The following is a 27,979-nucleotide window of genomic DNA, read 5'->3' as shown; positions in this document are numbered from 1 at the left end:
GGATTTATTTCAGTTTAAACTGGCAGAAAATAAACATTTGAGAGATCAACAGCAGCAAAGTATGAAAGACAGACAGTAGTTCCAAGCAGCTGAACAAAGGACTTGTCCAAGAGACACACACTGATAGGTAGTGATGTGACCGAGGCCAGGCCTGCTAAAACAAACCAGCAGAGAGCAACCAAACTATGGAAAATGTACACAAAAAGACTGCAATAAACTGGAAACTTTATTGGGATGGTGTCCTGTTTGTAGTTTGTGTGCCTATTTCAAATTTAAAGTGTGTATATATTCCTTAGTTTGGTTGCTCTCCACTGGTTTTCTGTAGTAGTAGTCCTGGATACTACAAGAACTGTAATTAACATCAACCATTCTCTTTTCAGATCGCTATAATTTGCACACAGGGTATTCGACGCAAGTCAGAAGATTAAGGAAAGAATTTTAAAAGACACTACTCTTATAGTTTGTACATTGTACCAAGTTTATTTTGAGGACGGGTATAAATATGTTATTCTTTTCTTTGGAGAACACAATCGCCCCATGTCATGCGCGTGAGAGAGCTGAATGCTTTGACCAGCATTAGATATCTCACTATGTCGGCATACTGTAGGAGGAGAGTTCAATTGACACGGGTCGCAGATATCTACCTACCAACATGGGTGCTGACAAAGCAAGAATCCCAATGTAGCCTCACCCCAGTGGATCCTATCACTGTCATATGGAAGTGTTCACTTGTGAGATCGTGTGTAGTTACGGCAATTGTTGCAGGATCGCAGTCACTGGATGGCTTGGGGTCCGAGGTGCTTCACACATTATACTTCCTCTCCGGAATTGTTTGTACTGTGTGACAATGCTTGACTACTAAACTTGCCATACCCCCCGATTACAACCACCTGCCACCCCTCACTACTCGGGGCACATTCCTCGTTATGTTATGACTCGTCACTGATAAACATGTGTACAGTGCAAAAATCAGGTCATACAAAGAACACCAAAAAAAGTACCATGGCACTGTAGCTCACCCGGCTATATAGTCAACAGTTTAAGATGTCAACAAAGTCAGCCCCTTAACAAAAGTTGATGTCAGCAGTAATATTCAAATATTTTCAACATCAATACTGAGGAAAGACTCTACTGTACCTGAACAAACCATGATCTCATCATACAGAGAAACGTACAGGTCAGCTCTGTGATTCTGGCAATGTCAGAGGAGAAGAATTTTACAGAGCCAAATTTTCATTTTGAAATAATTTAGGAGCATGAAAAAGCAAGGTCAAGATATAAAATACAGCCATAAATGGATGACACATGTCAAACCTATAACTACACATCTACCAAATTTCAAGATATTTTGAGCAAAATGAAGACAGTACTATCCATAAATAGCTTTCTCAATATGCCTACTGTGGTGGCCATATTGACAACCTTCGGACAATTTCAGGGGTCATCAGTGTTGGGAACAAGTATGTTACGATTCAGCTTCATTCCTCTCCTGGTTTCTGAGGAGATATCCTTCGGAGATGTTCAGATACAGATGCCAATACAAGATGCTGGACAAAAACGCCATGACATAAACTCACTTGAATTTCAGTCAGGTGAGCTAAAAAGGGTAACTAATCATATCTGTAAGTTGTTCTGCTTCTTGTAAGTCAGCAACTTGATGAGAATTGTTCAAAGATACTCAACAACAAGGTTAATTCATGACTATTCACACTAAAAACATGCAGTCAGAAATATACAGTAAGAATAGCACCACTAAAATCATACTAAAAAAGATACAATAAAATAGTATTTGCGAAGCACCTCAATAAATGTAAAATAAAGTTATATATGCTATAAACCATTCAAAAAGAGAAAACAGTCAAACACTGTTGGTCCTGCATATTCCTTATTTATTAATCATTATTCATTTTCAGAGTGTCGAAACTTGGAAAACTCAAAGTATTTACGTTGATCCCTTTAACTTGGACACAACAGCGTTTGACTGTCATTACCATTCCGACTACAACTAAAACACTAAAGGGCCTTTGGTATCAGTTGATGATAGTTCTGACAGGAATATCCTTGATCTCGGGGTTCTCAGCCAAGACAGGTGCTTCACCTGAAACTAAGTCTTCCACGCGGAGATTCTCACTTCCCTGCTGGTACCCACTACACAACTAGATCAACTGACACACTATTGGGTAAATGTAAATACTGTATTCGACATAATAATCACCCTGCTCTAATAAGCGCCCACGGCGATATTTGCTAATATATTGGCTAGTGAACAATCTCAATTAGCACCTCTTCCAATTGATTAATGTACACAAGACTTATTCATTTGTGTATAATACGCACTCGTATGTTATATGCACCCTTAATTTTGGGCAATTAAATCCTGGAAATATATATCTGTCGTATATAAACATTTCAGGCTGTCAGCATAAACCATGAAATTTACAATATTTCAACTCAAAATAATATTCTAATAAGAGCCCCCTACTTCTAATTTTGAGAGCGCCCTGGGCGCACATTACGTCGAATACGGTATGCTATTTTCTATGTTTCTCAGGGATGAGACACAGGTGGGATACAATGATATATAGTACTATAGGTATAATAATAGCTTTCGATAGCGGCATTCCTACAAGTCTTTGGTGTACCAACTGATTACTTACCATAGTAAACACCCTGCTCCAATAAGCTTCAGTAAGTCATAGTAAATGAGTCCCCCTCACTATCATAAAAAAATGACAACAGTCTGTATTTTTGGGCTATTTTACAGATTTGTTACCAAAAAAAGCAGCTCAGAAAGGAAAAATAATTGTCTTGTTACTATTTTTAATTTATTTTTTTTCATCAATGTTTGTTTTTCACTTTGACTTTGACAACAAACTCGCTGTTTATAGTATTAATTAGCACTCCCATTTGCCAATTTTTCTAAGCGTGCATTGTGTTTTGATAATACAGCGGTAAATGTTTAAATGTACATAGAATAAAATAATTGCCTGAATTCACAAAACGTGTTCATGAAACCTAGGCCCAATATGGACACATGACAGTGCAGGCCCAGGTGCTATTCAACTGAGATGAACAGAGCGATTATGGATGGAAAGTTTAAAGGGGGGTAACTCTGGTGTGCTTTCAGCACACAGCTGTTCCATGCACACAATTTGTGACAAGATGATCATGTGAGGTGCACAAGGAATTGGCTTCACAAATTGTACCCACGTTGGAATAAAACCATTGACTTAGGCTTGACATGTGAACACTTAGTTAATAGGCTACCCAACCATTCTAGAGAAAAAGATATGTCGCATCCCATGATGCTATGACTTAACATAACAGGCCCATGCTGATTTAGCTGAGATGAGTGAGTGAGTGAGGTTTTACGCCGCTTTTAGCAATATTCCAGCAATATCACGGCGGGGGACACCACAAATTGGTTTCACACATTGTACCCAAGTCGGGAATCAAACCCAGGTCTTCGGCGTGACGAGTGAACGCTTTAACCACTATGCTACCCGACCGCCCTAGCTGAGATGAGGGCAGTTTCAGTTGATCAGGTTATGGATAAAACCAATTGAAGCCAACAGCATATTATATAATGCTTCTTTTTTATATGAACTTGAAAAAAGAAAATATTTTAAATAATAATTCATCAAATGCATCATACATGGTCTCTGGCCGCCACACACCTCCTATAAAGTGAACAAAGCCTTCACAGGAGTAAACATATTCACTAAACATCCTGCACTTTAAACGTATTAACATTTATTTTTTCATACTAACCTGACCAACAACTAACCTGACGGAAACAACTCCATAGCAAATCTGAGCAACCCAAGCTAATAATGAATAATCCCGAAAATGAAAGAGGTGTGGCTTAACATTCCACTCCTTTCCTGTCTGTAGGGATATCAGCACTGAATTTTAATGCTGATACTGTATCAATACAAATTTATGAATATCGATACTAAAATAACAATCCACTCCCACAGAAATATTTACATTTGCTAAGTTACTTAAAATGGGTAAGATGGAGCATAAGAAGGCAAAATAATTTAATGGATAAGCCGAGTTCACATTTAGCATTAAGTTGATTAATTGTAGGTCTGGATATAAATTTCTATGTATACACATACAGAATAACTAAATTTTGTTAAGAAAAATATATTGATATATCATGATACTTTTGAGTTGATGTATCGATACTAAACTTTCCAATGAATGACACCCCTACCTGTCTCATATCCTCAACCACCTTCTCAACTACTGTAGTAAACAATCTGTATAAAAGAACCGGTACCAAATGCCATCAATATCGCAACATTGCAAAAGCAACATAAACAAGTGCACTAAATGTAACTAGGAATCTAAAACTAACAAAACAGCATGAGGATGTAAACATTACAATCATACATGTCATTATGATCTTAATCACACAAAATCGTCAACCCTGATAACCTTAACAGTTTCAGCTACATAGAAATAACAAACAAACAAGTTTCCAGGTTAAAAAATCATTGATACATAATAATGTGCCTTAAAAATATATACCGTATTTTCTTGAGTATAGTGCACACCCATGTATAATGCGCACCCCCCTCTAGCGGATTCAATATTTTGGAGAAAAAAAATAATTTGAATACCAAGCGCAGAAAAAAAATTACACCGTATCCCTTTAGCGAAGTCCGGCAAACGATCGGGTGATGAGAAACTTGGTCAGTACAAATTCGAAATTTGAGATAAAAAATCACCAGACATGTTGATTTACCATTTAAATTGTATTTTTTGTTCTGCTAGGCATTGTTTTATATCCAGGGATTAATAATACCTTGTGTATTCAAAACTCTACTCAAAAGAAGTTAAAGAAAGCCTGATTTGTTCACATTACTAAAGTAATCTGTCATGCTGTGACAGATGAACTTTAGTTACATGAAAGAATTGGGTGTTCTACATCTTGCATGACAGATTAACTAGTGTAGTATGAGAGAATCAGATGTTCCTTGACTCCCTTTGAGTAGGATAGATAGACATGGCCAACAGTCAGCATTTGCAAGACAGGTTTCCAGTTTATCAGGGTTTCCCAGGGTGTGTGGACAAAAAACCACCAGAGATGGTCGTATCTGTTTCACAACCTTCACATCAACTATTCAACTTTTGATAGGGATAATCCTTTTGTTCCACGATACACAAGTGTTTATGTAATTGTGTGTGTAGTAAATAGTATGAAATATCTCATACCCCTATGAAAATTTGAGTAGTATATCCATATATTAACACATCAAATGTGGTTCATTATGCACAAATCTTATGTACAAATAGCAAGGCAGTACATGAAATATGGAATCAAGGAATCACATCTTGGACTCAAAGAATTCTTGGAGCTTTGATCGGCTTACATCACAACATGTCTTTACATTCACACACATGAAAACATGGTTGGCACAAACTCAAAGGGCCTGTTGAAATTTGTTCATTATACATAGTGTATATAGTGAGTGAGTGAGTTAAAATCTAACGTCGAGAGATTATTACCCTCAGGTTTTCATAATATTCATGATTTTCATATATTAGGAAAATATATCGTATTCTCTGAGACTGGCAAGCATAATGCATATTATATATTCTTCCCCAGGGAGCTGAGAATGATAACTGGAATGCAAACAGATCCACTGATCGGAGAACAAATAAAACCGCATTTGAGGAGATACTAGTACCTGGATTACTGCGGTATGTATAAATATAGAATATGATAATAATAATGTATATGTTGTTAATAGAGACGTTAAAAAATGGTAAATTAGCCTGCCTGATGCTCAGAAAACCCATTATACCCCATTTCAGTACACTTCATCTCACCTAAAGGGCAGAATGAAGAATGGGTCCATTTTGATACAATGAGGACCACAAAGAGTGAACAGACTTAAGTTGATCTACAGGAGTATCAACAGTCGACAGTAATCCCCCACAATATTTTCTTACATTTTATGATTATCATCTAATATCTAATTTAGAGTAGGCTAAAAAATCCTGGATTGCGAGATCAAGAACTAGCATCACACACGTGTGTGAGGGGAATCAAACCCGAGTGATGACACAAGCCAACGCTTTAACCACACGTCTACTCTACAGCTCTTAGCTAAACTAAAAATATAAACTCTATATGGAAACAGTCCGTAAATATTATGAATATTATGGCATCAGAACATATAACACTACATCGGAAGAATAAAAAACCATTTTAAATTATTTCAACTCAAGACTTTTGTTGAATGGGAAGACATCTGTTTAGAAATTGTTTTAGCATCTTTCCTGGTATCTGTGGTAATTTTGGCAATGTTAGGCTAAAAAACATAATAGTCTTGGTTCTCAGGCACCACTCCCATCATTATAAAGTCTTCTGCATGTTTCATTCATATTTATTAAAAAATATGAAAAAATCCTAATACTTAAAATCCAATATAGCACACAGTTACTTCCCTTTACACACTGCTTTACTGCACATCTTGTGTTATGGTCATGGCAGCAATAGAGTTTGCATGCTTGTTTACGTAGGGAGGCCCTTTCCCAGGTTGTTGTTTTATTTGGTTACATACGAGTTTGAACAAGCAAAGAAAACCAAAACCACTGCCTGCCCACAGTATATTTTCAGCAGTCATTGGCTGAGAACCAATGGACCAGGTATCAAATATGGATCAGGGTTGTCACTTTGCATATTGCTAAGAAATGGAAGGTCGGTTGTTCAGAAGCCAAAGGACCCAGTGGGGATTCTGGGTCAGAAATGGTTCCCAGCGACCAAATGTATCAAGTGGTAAGGCTCGGTGACTTCCCTGATAGCAATGATCCTACCCAGACAGAATATCAATCACTGGACTATCTGGTCCAGGGCCCACATGCACAAAGCGATCGTAGCGCCCAGACTATCGTAAGCCTATGTTTAAGCATGGGAGTTACGATCATCTTAGCGATAAGTGATTTGTGCAAGTGGGCCCAGATTTGATTATTTACAGGCCACCGTCAGATAGCTGGAACATTGCTGAGTATGGTGTTAAACAACAAACAAATAACAGAGGTCAAAAACCTGTAGCAATCCAATGTGATTAAGTTTACTTATCCTACCTATAGGTACCATAAGGACACAAAATGAGCAGTGGCACCCCTACCATTAAGCATCTGATTTTCAACATCTTCAAGCTTAGCATGATTGAAGCTCATGAACCATTAATGAATTTCATGTAAACTCTGAAGACAGTTCAGTGGTAGTTACGTTCATTAGCAATTGGATGACATATGACAAAGGCTAAAAGAATTTTCATAAATCAAGTTAACAATGTTAATAGCCAAGGTAAAAAAACTATCCACAGACGTGGCCCAGTTATCAGATCCATTGCCCTCCTTATACACTGTTATACATAGTTCCATCTCAAAGAAAACAAGATGGTGGACACCATAGATAACATTTCACAAATTGTACCCACGATGGGATTCAAACTCAGGGTGTCAGTGAGGCTTTTGTTTGTCTGTTGGTGTCATTGATGCAAGTCATCTCCATCTACCTATGGCCTATCTCATCATCTTGATAACATGGCACTTAAACCTGAATATCAGCTTCTTAAAGCTCTTCAGCAAACCTTCAAAGTCTTTTCGGGAATACACTGTTGTGAGAATTCCACATGATCATGAATTGGGATTTTGAATCTCAGTAACCAGTAAAAGCATCACACAGGTCGTTTCAAGTAATAAATCGGGTACAACCGTCTTAAAAAAGTAATCATCGAGTCATGTTCATCAGTCCACAACAAAGGCATTTCCATGGTAGATGGATTCTGGATCAACCAATCATCGTAACATCTCTACTAATGTTTCATTCTAGCATTTTGAAACACGCTATGACTATGGGTTTCACAATATGGATCTGTTGCATAAATGTATCGACCTAACTGGAAGCCTTCACTATGAACCTTGAGGTGGCAGTGCCATCTGTAAGACACAGAACTTCTTCACAAACGGTCCGATTAGGGTACCTTCTTCTATCTTATCAGCTGCGATGTCATAGTGATGAAGGAAGCAGTTGTCGCCAACACTCCCCACAAAGTACAGCATGTTATTGAAAATATTAGCCTCATTGAAGACATGGCCGATCGAGTCAGGGGTCCTCATAATCTTAGTCCACTGACAGGTCTCAATGTCGTACATCTCATTCTCCATGCAGTCCACAAAGGTGTTCACTTCCGTGGACATGTAGCCTCCCAGGACAAACAGCTTTCCGTTATGATGGGTCATACTGTGCCCCTTCCGAGCCTGTAGCATGTCTTTGATGGGTTCCCAACTTTCCGTGGCTAGAGACAACTTGAAGGCAGAACCCATTGGGATGGGGTCATGGGGCTCTACAGAGATCCCTCCACAGATGAAGATGTTGTCCCCAGCAATGGCTGCTGCCTGGTCGTAGGAAGCTGTCAAAATGTTCGGGAGGGGGATCCAACTGTTGTCAGATGCATCGTACATTTCTGATGAGGACAAGATTGTGTCACTTTCCGTGTCACCAGTTGTGGACAGCTTGTGGTCCACGCCACCAAAAACAAAGATCCTACTTTCGTTGTTACAGATTGCAAAGGACACCCTACCTTGGGCCATCATGGCAAGCTCAATCCAATCTCGGTATTTGGGGTCAAACCTGAAAAGTCTCCTACTGCTGACTACCAATGGATCATATCCACCCACCGCATATAAAAAGTTGCCAACTACCGCCAACTCTGTTGTCTCAAAATCGGTTTCTATATTTGCTTGGTTCAGCTCTTCAATTAAAAAATCATTCTGTTCAGGCGCTTTGTGCAAGAGAATATTCTGTTCTGTGTTGATGGACAGCACTGTTGTGACAGTACTCACTCCACGGGCCATGAAGCGTTTGTCAGTTTTCATCACCTGTCCTGGGATGTCATAGTGGTACTGCTTGGCTTCTTCAACAGCATCCATGATCTCGGGACTGCTGGTGACACTTGAAGGGAGCAACGACAGATCTTCAATATCGATCAACGGGAACCGGATGAGTCTGAGAAGAGGCAGCAGATGGTCATGCCGCTGCTCTATATCTGTATCCACCCACTGCAGGATAATACTGACAAGGAACCCCTCAGAAATATCCATGTAGATATCTTGTCTTAAGAACTCAGACAAAAGTTCAAAGGAAAGTTTTTTCAAAAAGCTTGAGTTTGGGTCTTCAATCAGTTTCAGGATATTGTCTGCCAAAAATCGAAAAATGTCAGGTTGGAGATTACCAAGTGAAAACAGTTCTGCCAAGTGCAGCACTTCTTCATAGTCGTCGAGCACTAGATGGCGCACTAAGTATTCACAACAGACTTCAATCAGCCATTCAACATGAAAGAATCGAGCTGCTTCCAACACATCAGCCACCACATCCCGATCAATCGTCACATGACCATGATAGAAATAATCTAAAATGACAGAAAACCCTCCCGGGCTGATATCAAGAAGCTCTATCACTCCCTTTTCTTTCTCCTTCATGTCATGGCTGAACATGGCAGAAAAGTAATCACTCGCCTCCATCAGTACATTTTTGTGAGCCTTGAAGCTGCTCTGGGCGACCTTGAGCTTCACGTCACAATTGTGGTCATACATCTGTTCCGTCACTTTCTTGTATTTGGTGTTGATGTACTTGATCTTTGTTTCTGTTACATAGATGAACTCCATTCCTGGGATGGAACTCTGTTCCTGTTCCGGAACAACTCGTGCCATTTTGTGGTCTGAAATAAACAAACAAATATCAATTCATTGAACTGAAAGGATTTGTTTACTTCCGGCCAGATCTAGACCAATATATTTCCATTTTTTTACCAATGCCTAACCTAAATTTTACAAACGTAAAATCTGAATCTATGAAATGTGTATTTTGCATTTCTTTTTGTATTTATCATCATGATTATGTAATAGATGCTGTCATCAATGCCATAAACCAATCCAATAAACTGATCACCATCCGATAATGCTGCACACGAGAACTCCTAGTAGGAACTACTTGTATCAGTGTGTCATGAACCACATACATGTGAGTGAGTGAGTTTGGTTTTCCGCCGCTTTTGGCAATATTCTAGCAATATCACAGTGGGGGCCACCAGAAATGGGCTTCACACATTGTACCCATGTCGGGAATCGAACCCGGGTCTTCGGCGTGACGAGCGAACGCTTTAACCACTAGGCTACCTGACTGCCCCCATGTGATGTGATGCCAACACGCTCAATAAACTTTTGTCTAAAGTTTCCAGTGGGTTAGGATAGGGGTTTACAATGTGAGGAAAAAAATGGCTGTAACACTTTTGGCACAATATCAGAACTGTGGCGGTTCCCTGTAGAGAGATGGAAAATGAGTGTGACATTGCCCTTTGCTAACTCTAGTATCGGATAATACACAACAGAGATTACTTCCATGATAGAAAATAGATATGTTACTTCAATTATTTAAAAAATAAAATTAAATGATAAACAGAATACTACCCTCAGGCCTTCCTGTTTTTCAATTATATTTTAGGAATTAATAATTGTATTACACAAGCCTGGTACTTCCTAAAATATGATATTTACAATACACATAAATAAAAGGAAATTAGCCTCAACATGCTCTAGTGAACCCAACAACATTTCTTCTATTTTTTTTCCTTTTTTGTAACAAAAAGAAAGAAGGAAACTTCTTGACTTCGGAGTTAGCGGAGTAATAACAGACTGTGAAGTGCTTGGATAAAACGCGCTACAGGTTTAACATGCTATCAATGATCACACAGCTGAGTCGGCCTGGACTTGGGGTCCCTAATCATGCCAATCCAAGAACTTCCAGAGCACCTGTCAAGCGGACACTGCGGATGATAGTGAGGTGAGGTGAAATCAGGTTTAACGTTGCACTGATATAACATCGTGCATGCATGTTTGCGAACTAACATGCGCGTGTGTGGCTGCTTGTACTAGTCCGGATTAACACCGTTTATGTGCTAGCCCACTGATATACCATGCCGCATTTTCACATGGATACCCCACTTTAACACATTTGACTCCCAAGCCTCAGCCCAGTTTTTGTTTTATCCCAATGATAACAATAAGTACCATCTATCAACGCCTTTTGGAATGATGCAATGCAGCAAGGGGATCGAACCAATGAACTTCGGCTCTCCAGTTACCATAGTGAGGCCTGTAGGGACCTATTGGGCCCAGACTCCCGACATATAATATATAATCAGATAAACCTACTGTTGGTTTAGCGTTTGCTCTTTATTCAACATTGCTGGCATAAATGTCTCTTAGTCATGATAATACAACTGAAATTGAACATGATAGTGCAATGCGTCCAATTATTCATTATGAGAAAACACCATGTTCTTCACTCGTCTTACTTGGCTCTGGCAATCTGGAACCACAAACAACTTTTATGTATTCAAAGTGTATTATGTAGATGGACCTATCAGTTAATAAATACAGTAATTAAACTGAGACAGTATCTCCCTATCACACAGGATTTGGATCTAGAATTTTGAAATATAAAATGACTTGACCTACGGAATAGGTAACATGTAAGGTGGGGTGCATGCACACACTCGCACATGCACTCACACACACACTCGCATGCACACACACATGCACTCACACATGCACTCACACATGCACACACACATGCACTCACACACACACTCACACATGCACTCACACACACACTCACACATGCACTCACACACACACACACTCACACATGCACTCACACACACACTCACACGTACTCACACACACATGCACTCACACACACTCACACACACACATGCACTCACACATGCACTCTCACATGCACTCACACTCACACATGCACTCACACACACACACTCACTCACACACGCACTCACACATGCACTCACACACACACTCACACACACACTCACACATGCACTCACACACACACTCACACATGCACTCACACACACACTCACACATGCACACACTCACACATGCACACACACACACACTCACACATGCACTCACACACTCACACATGCACTCACACACACACTCACACATGCACTCACACACTCACACATGCACTCACACACACACACACTCACACATGCACTCACACACACACTCACACATGCACTCACACACACACACTCACAGACACTTGCAGAAATGTGTGTCCAGTACATACTAATGTATAAAATGGACTTAGAACAATAGATATAGTGTATCCCCGTGGACACACAGTAATATTCATTGCACCAAATTCTTAACATGAAACAAAGGTCCTGTTATACTTAAATTCTCAAATATTATAGTACAGTACACTACACCATCTTATTAGATTACAGGACAATCAAATGTCCAGTAAGCATGGTAAGGACCCTTGAAATTAATTATTGGGAGTCCCATGGAAGTCCAGTTTTGCAAGTCAAGGTATAACCTATTTGTCTCAATCAAACCCATAACTCCCCCCGCCCCTCCCCCCCTAACTACGAGACACAAACAAATACAACCAGTCATCCATCACATCTTGGTGAATGGCTGTCTTAACTCAGCTAGGTGTGGCCATGTCTTATCTGGAAAGTCTTCAAACTGGGAGGCAGGTCGAGTCAGCTTCAAGTCAGCAATTCAACAGTGAATCAAGACCAACAATTATTTCTCTGAAAGAAGCCAAACATTTTTCTTCAGAACATCTAGCATGTCCAGTGAATGATTCTATTTTTGTAACCCCTGAAGAAAATTTATTTTAATGAAGCATTGTCACAAACAGATCCTTTGTCAATGGATTTTTCGAGGCCTTTGTCTATTTTTGAACTTTTCATAGGATAGTCTTCTAAATGATGTAAAATCAGATGTATCTCACAAGAAATCAAAATAATCTTTAGGACATTCTGGACAACAACCATCAGTGTCTGAGAATTTCAACCAATGTAAAACTCTGCAAATTTGTGTATTTTTTAGATAGGTTTTTTTTTCATCTTTGGCTTGAGGTTGTTTAGCATGTTTAGGTCACTAAGTTCGTGGCAGAAAATACATGCTAATTCTGTAAGAGCAGGCTGCATATACTATGCTTACAGTATTCCCTTGATTAAAAACCCGGTGATATATTTCTTTCAGACACTCTTTACCCCCAGATTTCATTAAGGCCCAAAGTTCATAATTTCAATTTCAGACTAATGACTTGCTCAGACCGATCTTAGGTACTATAGACTCTAGCAGGAACAATGTACACACACAGTAGTCGAAATACTACCCAGCGTTTAATCATGGCCTGGCATATAATCTGGTGTTCAATCAAGACCCAGCGTTTGTTGTCTTCAGATACCCCTTACCCAAGCATTAAATATGGTATAGTAACTAGGGCTGGGACGAGTCCGAATTTACTACCCAGGTACCCACCGCTCTATTACCCGACCCTACCCGGGTACCCACTGTAGGTCTCAAGAGACAGGTACAAAATGTCCGATTGGGAATTTGTTTTACCATGGCCCATAGTATTTGGTTACATGTATTAAACAATCTGGTCATGTATACACTGAAGTTGACTTAAGTTATTTCTTCATTCAACCAAATGAAAAGTCAGAAGGAATGGATGCATAGTCAGAAAGAAATGCGAACATTAGTGACTTGTAGTGTAACCATAGAGTTCTAGATACTTTTTGTTATTAAACAATATATCACGTGACTAATCACGGGTCTGGGTAGTCCTGTGGGTACCCAGTCCTACACAGTACCCACCCGCCCCATGTACCCGAGCTACCCCTGCCAGCCCTAATAGTAACATACCAGTACATATGTACTAGTTTCTATGAAGACTTTGTTTTCTTCATAAGAGGACTGCAATGTCAATGCATGCTATCTATAATTATTTGAAAAGTGAATCACGTTAACAGTTGCAGTAATTTTTCTTAGATTCTGATCCATCCAACAAGCAAAGATATAGTGTTCGGCCAAAAATGGCAAACATAAACAAAATGCGACTATTTTGATTTGCTTTTTATAACTATTTTTATTGCTGACTAGTCAGTCAAGTCATAAACCAGAGCGTGCCATCTGTGTATATGTCTGGCCTTCTACTCATCATTGTTGTACCATTGATGAAACTGTAATACAACGTGTGTATGGTGTAACATATCACTTCCTCATACCCTTATCCTGATAAAGTGCATCACACTTGTGACATCCTCAGTCTCGCTGTCACTAGTGTCAGCCTCTATGCGGCACAGAAACACATTCTCAGCCTCAAGTGCTTGAATCAGCTATACCGTTACACTGTTATACAATGCCTGCGTGCATGCATGTTTTTCAACGCTGCTATATGACAGCATCTTGTACAAAATCAAGTCTGGACCAGACAATCCAGTGATTCATACTCACTCAGCAATATTCCAACTATATGACGGCGGTCTGTATATATTCGAGTCTGGACCAAACAATCCAGTGATTGACATCATGACATGAATCAGCCAAGTCAGCAAGCCTGACCACCCAATCCTGTTAGTCACCTTTTACAGACACACTATCAAGTCACTGAGCTATATCCCCCATCCATTAAGTCGCCTCTTACAACCAACATGGGCTGCTGGGGGCCAATTCCAACCAGGAAGCCTCAGTGAAGATCTTAATCCATCCCATATTTGAATCATCACATACAACTTGCTTATTCAAAGAAAATACATGAAGCAGGAGTTGGTCCATTTGATAACAACGTGATAAATATGTTCAAACCAAATCAGTTATGTTTCTATCCAACATGTCTGCTTTTCTGTTCATGCAAACAAACTCTGTCATTTTAAAATATTTCTTTTAAAAGCATTTAGTACAGCATCTTTTCACATAACAATTTCACACACGTGGAATAAAAGTAAATTTGTTGAGAGTCTTTTTAACTCCTGAGACCAAATGGTCTGTTAACTACTTTCAGTAATGTGAAAACTCAACTGCCAATAGGCAGGGATTTGCAGACACGAAGTCCTGCAAACAAGAACAGATGCCAAAGAAGTACAGGATGCATATAATTTGTCTGACCATTGCTATTTCATAATGATACCACTTAAAACTACTTGCTGCCTGTAGCCATTACAAATATACCAAACAGAGTGGAATGCTTTGTGCTCTTCTAACTCTAGTACTTGTAGATTTGTTTCAGTTTGGGAACTCAATGCTTATTTGTAACGAAAGGCTGCTGCGCATACGCAGTGTTATGTCACTTGTGGTAGGGCATGCACAATCTTGCGTCACTTGTGGTAGGGCATGCGCAGTATTACGTCGCTTGTGGTAGGGCATGCACAGTATTACATCGCTTGTGGTAGGGCATGCACAGTATTACATCGCTTGTGGTAGGGCATGCGCAGTATTACATCGCTTGTGGTAGGGCATGCACAGTATTACGTCGCTTGTGGTAGGGCATGCACAGTATTACATCGCTTGTGGTAGGGCATGCACAGTATTACGTCGCTTGTGGTAGGGCATGCACAGTATTACGTCGCTTGTGGTAGGGCATGCACAGTATTACATCGCTTGTAGGGCATGCACAGTATTACGTCGCTTGTGGTAGGGCATGCACAGTATTACGTCGCTTGTGGTAGGGCATGCACAGTATTACGTCGCTTGTGGTAGGGCATGCACAGTATTATGTCGCTTGTGGTAGGGCATGCACAGTATTACGTCGCTTGTGGTAGGGCATGCACAGTATTACGTCGCTTGTGGTAGGGCATGCACAGTCTTATGTCACTTGGTGTAGGGCATGCTCAGTTTTATGTCACTTGTGGTAGGGCATGCGCAGTATTAAGTCACTTGTGGTAGGGCATGCGCAGTCTTATGTCACTTGTGGTAGGGCATGCGCAGTCTTATGTCACTTGTGGTAGGGCATGCGCAGTATTAAGTCACTTGTGGTAGGGCATGCGCAGTCTTACGTCACTTGTGGTAGGGCATGCGCAGTCTTATGTCACTTGTGGTAGGGCATGCACAGTCTTATGTCACTTGGTGTAGGGCATGCTCAGTTTTATGTCACTTGTGGTAGGGCATGCACAGTATTAAGTCACTTGTGGTAGGGCATGCGCAGTCTTACGTCACTTGTGGTAGGGCATGCGCAGTCTTATGTCACTTGTGGTAGGGCATGTGCAGTCTTAGGTCACTTGTGGTAGGGCATGCGCAGTATTAAGTCGCTTGTGGTAGGGCATGCACAGTATTACGTCGCTTGTGGTAGGGCATGCACAGTCTTATGTCACTTGTGGTAGGGCATGCGCAGTCTTATGTCACTTGTGGTAGGGCATGCACAGTCTTATGTCACTTGTGGTAGGGCATGCGCAGTCTTATGTCACTTGTGGTAGGGCGTGCGCAGTTTTATGTCACTTGTGGTAGGGCATGCACAGTCTTATGTCACTTGTGGTAGGGCATGCGCAGTCTTACGTCACTTGTGGTAGGGCATGCGCAGTATTACGTCACTTGTGGTAGGGCATGCACAATCTTACGTCACTTGTGGTAGGGCATGCGCAGTCTTACGTCACTTGTGGTAGGGCATGTGCAGTCTTACGTCACTTGTGGTAGGGCATGCGCAGTTTTATGTCACTTGTGGTAGGGCATGCGCAGTTTTATGTCGCTTGTGGTAGGGCATGCGCAGTATTACGTCACTTGTGGTAGGGCATGCGCAGACTTATGTCACTTGTGGTAGGGCAAGCGCAGTCTTAGGTCACTTGTGGTAGGGCATGCACAGTCTTATGTCACTTGTGGTAGGGCATGCGCAGTCTTATGTCACTTGTGGTAGGGCATGCACAGTCTTACGTCACTTGTGGTAGGGCATGCGCAGTCTTATGTCACTTGTGGTAGGGCGTGCGCAGTTTTATGTCACTTGTGGTAGGGCATGCGCAGTCTTATGTCACTTGTGGTAGGGCATGCGCAGTCTTACGTCACTTGTGGTAGGGCATGCGCAGTATTACGTCACTTGTGGTAGGGCATGCACAATCTTACGTCACTTGTGGTAGGGCATGCGCAGTCTTACGTCACTTGTGGTAGGGCATGTGCAGTCTTACGTCACTTGTGGTAGGGCATGCGCAGTTTTATGTCACTTGTGGTAGGGCATGCGCAGTTTTATGTCGCTTGTGGTAGGGCATGCGCAGTATTACGTCACTTGTGGTAGGGCATGCGCAGACTTATGTCACTTGTGGTAGGCAAGCGCAGTCTTAGGTCACTTGTGGTAGGGCATGCGCAGTCTTAGGTCACGTGTGGTAGGGTACTGTTTCAATTTAGGACTTTTCTCAGGGAGACTCATTCTTTAACCTGGGACCCCTACATTTCTTGGCTTTGAGTCCCTTACCCCCAAAATAGATAACCCAGTTTAATCACTTAAAAGGGGTTTGACTTAAACATATTTTGTCTCTCACACCCACCCCGACCCCCCCAAGTCCGGCATACAAACGAGTGATGAGAAACTTTGTCAGTACAAATTCGAAATTTGAGATAAAAAAATCACCAGACATGTTGATTTACCGTTTAAATTGTATTTTTTGTTCAGCTAGGCATTGTTTTATATCCAGGGATTAAGATTACCTTGTGCATTTTCTCGTAAACTAAGCCGGACACAGCAATCAGCTGTACACACGTTTTCTTGGAATCTACCGGTGATTCGGTCAAGACACACCCAATGATATAACTTTACAGGATTTTAAATGCAAGGATCAGCAAAAGTTGTAACTTGTATCTGAAACTATTTTTTTATCAGGAATAATATATTCCAATATCTTGTTAATTTAGATGCAGCTTTTACTAAACATATTTAAAATGATAATAACCCTGAGCGAAGCAGCTGAACGCTATTGCCGGGTACTATTTTTTATATGGAACCAGTCTGACCAGTAACCGTCAATGCTCCCGTGCACGTGATCGTGTGATCGCGATAACTTCGTGTTGACATAGAATAGTCCAACAAAAACAAAAATGACTTTTAACGAATCAAAGTATGGCATCTATGATAAATGTATCCATTCTCTGTCACTTAAGTTCGTTTCAAGGCGTCAATAGCGGTAATCTGACCGTGGTTGCTGTTAATAACAGTGAGTTGTGCGATCTTCCGATCGCTTCACACACAATTTCGCCGAAATTAATTAAAACAATATTAAAAGGAATTTTGAATAAAATTAATGAAATAAGTTACAAACAAAAGTCCAGATATACAAAGAACACTTTTTATAGCCAGACAGTGTAATTACATGAATAATTTGCAAACTTAAGTATGGATTTGTTGACATGGTATTTCCGGTGTTACGTGCTCACAGTAATGTCTTTCCATGGGGGAAATAACATCAAAACTCATTAATTCGTGTATAATGCGCACCCCCTTCTACACAGCTGTGTTTTTTGGAGAAAAAAAGTGCGCACTATTCTCAAGAAAATACGGTAAGGCTTACTGATGAATTTACGCCAATTTGACTCTGAATTGGTCCCAATAAGCGCCCACCCCTTCTGTCTTTTTTTAAGCGCCCTGGGCGCTTAATGGGTCGAATACGGTACCTTTACTTGTGTGTGGGACCAGTCATAGCTTACAATGTGTATGTGAAAAAAACACAAAAACACTTTGACTTCTATCGACAAGAAGGTACATACATAAGCAACAGCTGTTTCGCCTTTATGGCTGACATGAGTTTCCCATGGATCAATTGCCCATCGACACCTTCAGGAGGAATAAATGCTGTTGCAAATTAACAGTTTCTCCCACTGCATGGTCTTTGCCACCACCTGTGCAAGCGTCAGTGTCAGGGGAATAAAAACACTGATCCCACACGTGAGACGATATGGCATGTTCTGAGTGAGTGAGTAAATACTTAATGCCGCATCAGCAATTTTACAATCAATCATGGCAGTATGTTCTGATGAGCATGTCTCTATAAAAGAAGAAACTAAAATGAATGGTGTGCTTGTCCGAAACCGAATTCCAGTAATATGCGGTTTATTTTTATCTACTATCTTAGCTGATAACCATGGTAAAATCTCTGTAACTGAAAAAAAAGAAGTTTGGGTCAGAAGATTCTAAAGTTCTTTACACATGTTACACAAAATGATATCCAGAGATATATTCATGCTGATCTGGTTGAGCAATCAATACCTCCATAAACAATTATAACAAATATTACATATCTGTTCACTTGAATTATGGGACAGCCCCTGTAATGAAGTGGTAGAGCGTCCGCCTGAAGAGCAGAAGGTCCGGGGGGTCAATCTCCGGCTGCATCATACCAAAAAACGTTAATACATGGTACTTGTTGTTACCCTGTCTGGCGCTCGGCATTAAGGGGCTAAAACAAGGACTGGTTGGCTCCAAGTCAGTATACTGTGTCTGAGTGGGGTATTCATGTTAAACTGTGGCATGGTATCTCCGTGTGCTAGTACTATAAATCAGCATCAATCCAGACTAATACAAGTAGCCACACACATGCACGTCGCTATACAAGTGCAATAATCTTGGACGTGACGTTGAACTCCATTTCACCTCACCTTATATGAATTATCATTAAATTAAGGCCCTTATTTCTATAGTATCCGGTCACAGTGGAGTGCTGTGGATGCCTGTGTGTATTGATCTGTACCAGTGTTTGAAAGTAATAGCAGTATTATCAGCAGATTAAATTACCATAAGGAAAGCTCAATCATTCCAGAAAACATTTTTTATTTTTAACACTGCATGCAATGACATAAATAATATTTTATTAGTCAATTTCAGATTTAAGTATTTTTTTACCTAACCAAATACCAACATAAATATGGTAGCAGAGAGAAAAAAATTATTTGAAGTTTCAACAATGTTCCAGGGTTCAATACCCGTCCGTGTCATACCAAAACACGTTAAAAGATGGTACTTGTTGTAACCCTGTCTGGCGCTCGGCATTAAGGGGCTGAAACAAGGACTGGTCGGCTCGGAGTCAGTATACTGTGTCTGAGTGGGGTATTCATGTGGGCTCGCACCATAAATCGGCATCAGTCCGGACTAGTACAAGCAGTCACTCACACAGACACACAGACACAAACACAGACACAGACAGACGCAGACACACACACAGACACACACACACACATGCACGTTGCTATATATAAGTAGTAACAAGTGTTTACCTTATGTTAGATTCGAGGATTCTCAGTGTGGAATGTTTGTTGAATATCATGATTGGATAGGACTGAATGTTGTAAATATTAGTAGTGGGATGATACACCGATGCAATTGTGGATCGCGATTTTTTACTTCTAGATACAAGTATCACAGTCACACACAAAGTAAAAGTATTGATTCTTACCTTTAATGTTTTCTTCAACAAGTGTTACACCAAACACCAATTACTAGTGAAAACGAGTAGTAAAACATAAATATTTTCATCCATTGCGCCATTCCTGACACTGCCAACTGGGCTTACGCACCTTAGATAAGTGCCCATGCAAGTATCGCGATACATATTGGATCGTGAGCAAGGTATCGTGATACGCATCGGATAGTACAGTTGGTGTATCGTCCCAGCCCTAGCAAATATTGACTATGATAAATAAATGTATGCTGAATGCCCTGTTGGTAAAACAGTGTTGCATATATAGCAAACAATACATATATTGTCTTGTTTTTGCCAACTGAATCTGGTGCAGTTGCAGCCAATTTGATGCCCTTTTCGGGAACACATGTCGGTAAAACTGATGCCGAGGAAATCCCTCCTAAAATTTTTTTATAAGAGCAAAATTTGAAATTTTGAGGTTTTTCGCCAATGGGATCCTTCAGACATCACTATTTATCACCTTATTGTTAAGGGATGAAACAAATATGCCTTTTTATTGTTATTTTGTGAAAACATGAGCAAGCAGAAAGGGTCCATAAGCAGTAGGTTAAAATTTGGACACTCTTTCAAAATGTCTTCGCAATAAAATTGTAAGATTTCAAGAAAAATGTTTGTCATTTATATGAAAAAGCATTTTATTGTTTTATAATCACTTAAATATGGATTTAGTTGTCAGTGTATGAACACAGAGGCTGTACAACATTGTTTTGGTCACAGCTAAACAAAACACAAAATTCTGTTTGGACAGCCTTAAATCAGTTCTCAATGGTCAATATACCTTAATGTCCAGATGCCTTCACTCCCACATACCTCCATTTCCACATACCTTCATTCCCACATACCTCCATTTCCACATACCTTCATTCCCACATACCTCCATTTCCACATACCTTCATTCCCACAGACCTCCATTTCCACATACCTTCATTCCCACATACCTCCATTTCCACATACCTTCATTTCCACATACCTCCATTTCCACATACCTTCATTTCCACATACCTCCATTTCCACATACCTCCATTTCCACATACCTTCATTCCCACAGACCTCCATTTCCACATACCTTCATTCCCACAGACCTCCATTTCCACATACCTTCATTTCCACATACCTTCATTCCCACATACCTTCATTTCCACACACCTTCATTCCCACACACCTTCATTCCCACATACCTTCATTCCCACATACCTTCATTCCCACATACCTTCATTCCCACATACCTTCATTCCCACATACCTCCATTTCCACACACCTTCATTCCCACATACCTTCATTCCCACATACCTTCATTCGCACATACCTCCATTTCCACATACCTTCATTCCCACAGACCTCCATTTCCACACACCTTCATTCCCACATACCTCCATTCCCACATACCTCCATTCCCACATACCTCCATTCCCACATACCTCCATTCCCACATACCTCCATTCCCACATACCTCCATTTCCACATACCTTCATTTCCACATACCTCCATTTCCACATACCTTCATTCCCACATACCTCCATTTCCACATACCTTCATTTCCACATACCTCCATTTCCACATACCTTCATTCCCACATACCTTCATTCCCACATACCTCCATTTCCACATACCTTCATTTCCACATACCTCCATTCCCACATACCTCCATTCCCACATACCTTCATTCCCACATACCTCCATTCCCACATACCTCCATTCCCACATACCTCCATTTCCACATACCTCCATTTCCACATACCTCCATTTCCACATACCTCCATTTCCACATACCTCCATTCCCACATACCTCCATTCCCACATACCTTCATTTCCACATACCTTCATTTCCACATACCTTCATTTCCACATACCTTCATTTCCACATACCTTCATTCCCACATACCATTTCCACATACCTTCATTTCCACATACCTCCATTTCCACATACCTTCATTCCCACATACCTCCATTTCCACACACCTTCATTCCCACATACCTCCATTTCCACATACCTCCATTTCCACATACCTTCATTTCCACATACCTTCATTTCCACATACCTTCATTCCCACATACCTTCATTTCCACATACCTCCATTCCCACATACCTCCATTTCCACATACCTTCATTTCCACATACCTCCATTTCCACATACCTTCATTTCCACATACCTTCATTTCCACATACCTTCATTCCCACATACCTCCATTTCCACATACCTTCATTTCCACATACCTTCATTTCCACATACCTTCATTCCCACATACCTCCATTTCCACATACCTTCATTTCCACATACCTCCATTTCCACATACCTTCATTTCCACATACCTCCATTTCCACATACCTTCATTCCCACATACCTTCATTCCCACATACCTCCATTTCCACATACCTTCATTTCCACATACCTCCATTTCCACATACCTTCATTCCCACAGACCTCCATTTCCACATACCTTCATTCCCACATACCTCCATTTCCACATACCTTCATTTCCACATACCTCCATTTCCACATACCTTCATTTCCACATACCTCCATTTCCACATACCTTCATTCCCACATACCTCCATTTCCACATACCTTCATTCCCACAGACCTCCATTCCCACATACCTCCATTTCCACATACCTTCATTTCCACATACCTCCATTTCCACATACCTCCATTTCCACATACCTTCATTTCCAGATTCCTTCCTTCCCACATACCTTCATTCCCACATACCTTCATTTCCACATACCTCCATTTCCACATACCTTCATTTCCACATACCTTCATTTCCACATACCTTCATTTCCACATACCTTCATTTCCACATACCTCCATTTCCACATACCTTCATTTCCACATACCTTCATTTCCACATACCTTCATTCCCACATACCTTCATTCCCACATACCTTCATTCCCACATACCTTCATTTCCACATACCTTCATTCCCACATACCTCCATTCCCACATACCTTCATTCCCACATACCTTCATTCCCACATACCTCCATTTCCACATACCTTCATTCCCACATACCTCCATTTCCACATACCTTCATTCCCACAGACCTCCATTTCCACATACCTTCATTCCCACAGACCTCCATTCCCACATACCTCCATTTCCACATACCTTCATTCCCACATACCTCCATTTCCACATACCTTCATTCCCACATACCTTCATTCCCACATACCTCCATTCCCACATACCTCCATTCCCACATACCTCCATTTCCACATACCTCCATTTCCACATACCTTCATTTCCACATACCTCCATTTCCACATACCTTCATTTCCACATACCTCCATTTCCACATACCTTCATTCCCACATACCTCCATTCCCACATACCTCCATTCCCACATACCTCCATTCCCACATACCTCCATTTCCACATACCTCCATTTCCACATACCTTCATTTCCACATACCTCCATTTCCACATACCTTCATTTCCACATACCTCCATTCCCACATACCTCCATTTCCACATACCTCCATTTCCACATACCTTCATTTCCACATACCTCCATTTCCACATACCTTCATTCCCACATACCTCCATTTCCACATACCTTCATTCCCACATACCTTCATTCCCACATACCTTCATTCCCACATACCTCCATTTCCACATACCTTCATTCCCACATACCTCCATTCCAACATACCTTCATTTCCACATACCTTCATTCCCACATACCTCCATTTCCACATACCTTCATTCCCACATACCTTCATTCCCACATACCTCCATTTCCACATACCTCCATTTCCACATACCTTCATTCCCACATATCTTCATTCCCACATACCTCCATTTTATACATACCATTTCCACATACTTCCATTTCCACATACCTCCATTTCCACATACCTTCATTTCTGCATACCTTCATTTAAGAATTGAACGTAAGTTTGGATGGGTTCATTGAAGTAGAACGATTTAAAAGCGCCGGTTAAACTTTGAGGTTCACACAGTTTAACCAGCTCTTTTAAATCATTCATACTTCAATGATCCCATCCAAACTGACGTTCAATCCTTATAATTTCATACTTTGTAGTTTAATGGTCTCGACGAATAATATCGTAACAATGTTTGCTTAAATTTGAAGTCATCAGGTTTCGCCGAAGAACATTGCAATAATGTTATTTTGTCGGTATTTGCCGGCTCTCGGTCACATACATTTCCCTACTCATACTCAGTTGCGCAAAGAAAAATAGTTTTTTGAATACATACAACATAATCTAGAAATATGTCAACATAATTTCATTCTCTGAACAAATTTACAAACAATATTTGGGATAAATCAAATCTTAAAAATAGGTTACAGGAAGGTGAAAAAAATATATACATGACCTCGATGTACTGAGACGAGGTGAACCTTCAAGCGCTGATTTATATATGATGTCACATAAGTTTGTAAAGAGGTGCATTTCGAGTCGAACGGGAGCATGAGGATGTAATTCATACTTACTGCTGTTGAAAATGACGTTTATGAAGCAGTTGTGGAAAACACCCCGACTCCTGAACCCTCTCATGGCACTAGCAAATTGGGAATATCACCGATTTATGAATGTGTTGCTTGTGTTTGGATAATCGCGAACCAATTTGGACGATGTGGAATGGACTGGTGGGGATTGATCCGAGTGCTCTGAAACTTGCATGTTTTGTGTTAATTTTCGACGTCAGGATGTTATATTTGGAGTTTGGGATTTGTCGCGCGTGCTGTAATACTTTGCTTAGCTGGTGTTTCTTGTCACCTGAGATGGACCTACTGTATGACCTGATACCAGCTTCATTTCTGTGTCCCGTCACTCCTCATGTGCTGCCGCTTCCCGCCCAAGAATGCACGGAGAAGGTTGGCCAACTCGGAAACCGGAATAGTAGATTTCTTGTCTCCGATGACCAATCGGCAAAACAGGCAAGTTTTTTGTTTTGTTTTTTTTAAATTTATGTTTATGTTTCATGGTTTCTCAAAATCTCAGTAATTTTACAGAATCAATTTTCTTTACTTGCGTTATTAGTATTGAAAGTTAGCCATTCCATATCCAAATCACTGTAAGGACAATCCATTTTGTTTCATGTAGCAGCTAGACGACATCAAACACCAGAACCAAAGCATTTATTTATTTATAAGTCAGATGAAATGTTACAAGACCAGGCAAAAATACTAAATTAATTATAGATTTTATTGCTGATAAATTCAGGGATTAAAAAGAAAATAGAAAAACGAGTTGATCGTAAACACCGATCAAGAATTTGGGGACAGTAGTTCCGGCAAAAGTTCACACCATCAATTTCACCCCAAAAAAATTAACATCGTGTGAACTTTTTTTTGTCCGTTCACAGGTGTGTGAACTCCAAATATCAGATCATGTGACTACTCATTCAGCAAATCAGCATGAAAGAAACAGTGTTAACTTCAAAGTATGAAATTATTTCCACATAACTTCACTTCCACACCTTCATTTCCACTTCCACACCTTCATTTCCACTTCCACACCTTCATTTCCACACACCTTCATTCCCACATACTTCCAATTCCAATTCCACATACCTTCATTTCCATGAACATAAACCATGGTTATAATGAACTCAAAGGGACCACTAATTTTAGTCTGCTGTAACCAAAGTTTGTTATGCGCATATATAGAAAAAGACGGGACAAAAAAACAGTTTGTTTCATCCGTCAGTTAGTTATAAGCGTGTTTGTTATAAACATAGTTTACTGTACCTTTATTGAGTAGTGTTTTTTTTCCAAGAAGTCTAGTGCCCCTGAAAAATGTACTTCTTCCATTTTTTTAAATTCAATTTTAACCCTAATGATAGAGTCCTGTCTGGCAGGCAACAGCCTGTTTGCAGACAAACCATAACAACAAACCAATGCAATGCTATTTGTAAATGAATGAATATATATCATCTGGCCAATGAACATTGAGATAAGAAAAGTGCTTGACTAAGTATAAATAGCTCCTGACAGTGTCTCCCTATGATCAGATGATACAGAAAGTATGATGCTGGGACATGCACTGTTCTGGAATTTCAATTATGGCTCTGAATTGTTTTATTAAACAGATACTGTAATTAGGACTAATCCTTAAGATTTACTTATTATGTATGAAATTATGAAACATGAGACGTCTTGCTTAGCATTTCTAGCAGTACAAATTCCAACTTCTTAAACAAACCATCTGTCAAATTGAAATTTTATAGGTCTATGATTGGTGACCAGTGGCCATCTGAAACTCTGGATGAGAGTAAAAGCATAAGATTAGTGGCCATTTAACACACAAAAAATTATCTGTTGAACCACAGGTCTAAACTTAAACTAGAAATTCTCAAAATTGTGTTTTATACCCTAGCTAACTTCAAGTTACAAAAGTAACACTGAAATATTATTAAGGTGAAATATTCAAATTTTTAAAGTCTTTTTTTTTTATAATACTTTAAATTGAAAATATGAATAACTGATTTGCAATAGTCAACGACATTCGGTCTCTGTCTATGGAACAGGTCAAACATATTTATTATTAGGACGTTTATAAAAGAAAAATCCGACATGGGGTATTCCAACATGCTGAATAAAATTTATTTTACAAATAATCATGGGAATTTAGCTCAAAAGGCATTTGCCTTTCAACAGCAATTTTCTGAAACAACATCCGTGGGATGTGAAGCAGATCTACTAGTGTAAGTTCTCCAACAGGCATGCTGATTGAGCCACCATGCACGATGACTCAGCCTGGGACAACAGCACAGCTTGTACATCAAGTCAAACCACTCAGGTCTCAATAGCGTCTGGGCACTCTGTCCCAGTTAACCTGAACTTAATAGCTCTTCAAATATTCTCCCTTGCACATTATATTCACGAGGTTCTAAAACGTCTGACACTGCTTGAAAACAACTGAATCCATAAATCATCATTGCATGGGACATAGCTTTTGTAATGTATGAATGCAATGTGTCCTTAACAGCTCTTTAATGAGCGAGTTGCCTGTGGTGACCTATGTAGAGCGAATGTCGAGTGACCACTTATAGTACAACTTACACATAAAATACTGTAAATGAATAATAATATTTTAGAGTCGACAATCAATCAGTTCAACAAATACTCTATCTACAATTAACTTTCAGTGAGTAGAATGTAATCCTGCCACGTCTCCTTTACTAAAAATGTCCTTGTCATCAGACATAAGTATACGGGATTATAATTATGTAAATCCCTTTTAGCAAGAACACGCTTGTCATATTCAACTCCTAGGGCCTACAAGTTCGCATGTTGTCTAACTGCCTCTAGCCTACATGTTTGTGGGCAATTTTTGGGCCTGGCGTGCCCCGCCCACGTCAATGATAATCGCTATATTTGTATCGACATTATGTCTACACGGTTATCACTGTGCATAGATAAATATACGTGTGCCTCTAGCTTCATCGGGGATATCACAATAAACTCAAATTCAACGAAACAACTTACCAGCAATGCGACTTCGTCTTTCCCGTCAGGTCTCCGGAAGGAAGAGCAGGTAACTCTAGGGGCACCTGCAGAAGTTCTGCGACAGTAAAATCACTTCAATGGAACTGCGGTCTGTGTTAGAAGGTGGATCGTATCTCTCGAATTGGAAAAAGAAGGTTATGATATAAATCAGTAATTCGAAGTTTTGACTCAGTTAACGAAATTGTATGGGTTA

General features: G+C 40.1%; 1 protein-coding gene across 1 annotated transcript; it reads right to left on the bottom strand.

The window, feature by feature from the left end:
- Positions 1-2: 2 nt before the first annotated feature.
- On the bottom strand, positions 3-27,809 carry LOC139444634 (kelch-like protein 15). The gene is made up of 2 exons (XM_071225552.1): positions 27,766-27,809; positions 3-9,746 (listed from the first exon to the last, which is right to left on the bottom strand). Exon 2 carries the CDS (start codon positions 9,736-9,738, stop codon positions 7,939-7,941), a length of 1,800 nt encoding a protein of 599 aa, XP_071081653.1. The 5' UTR covers positions 9,739-9,746; positions 27,766-27,809; the 3' UTR covers positions 3-7,938.
- Between the last annotated feature and the right edge of the window lie 170 nt (positions 27,810-27,979).

The sequence above is a fragment of the Haliotis cracherodii genome, unplaced genomic scaffold, assembly GCF_022045235.1.
Source record: "Haliotis cracherodii isolate W230 unplaced genomic scaffold, xgHalCrac1.p SCAF_6, whole genome shotgun sequence".
In the NCBI taxonomy this organism is placed as follows: domain Eukaryota; kingdom Metazoa; phylum Mollusca; class Gastropoda; order Lepetellida; family Haliotidae; genus Haliotis; species Haliotis cracherodii.
The sequence above is the reverse complement of the archived record's forward strand: the minus strand, read 5'-3'. Positions and strand labels throughout refer to the sequence as shown.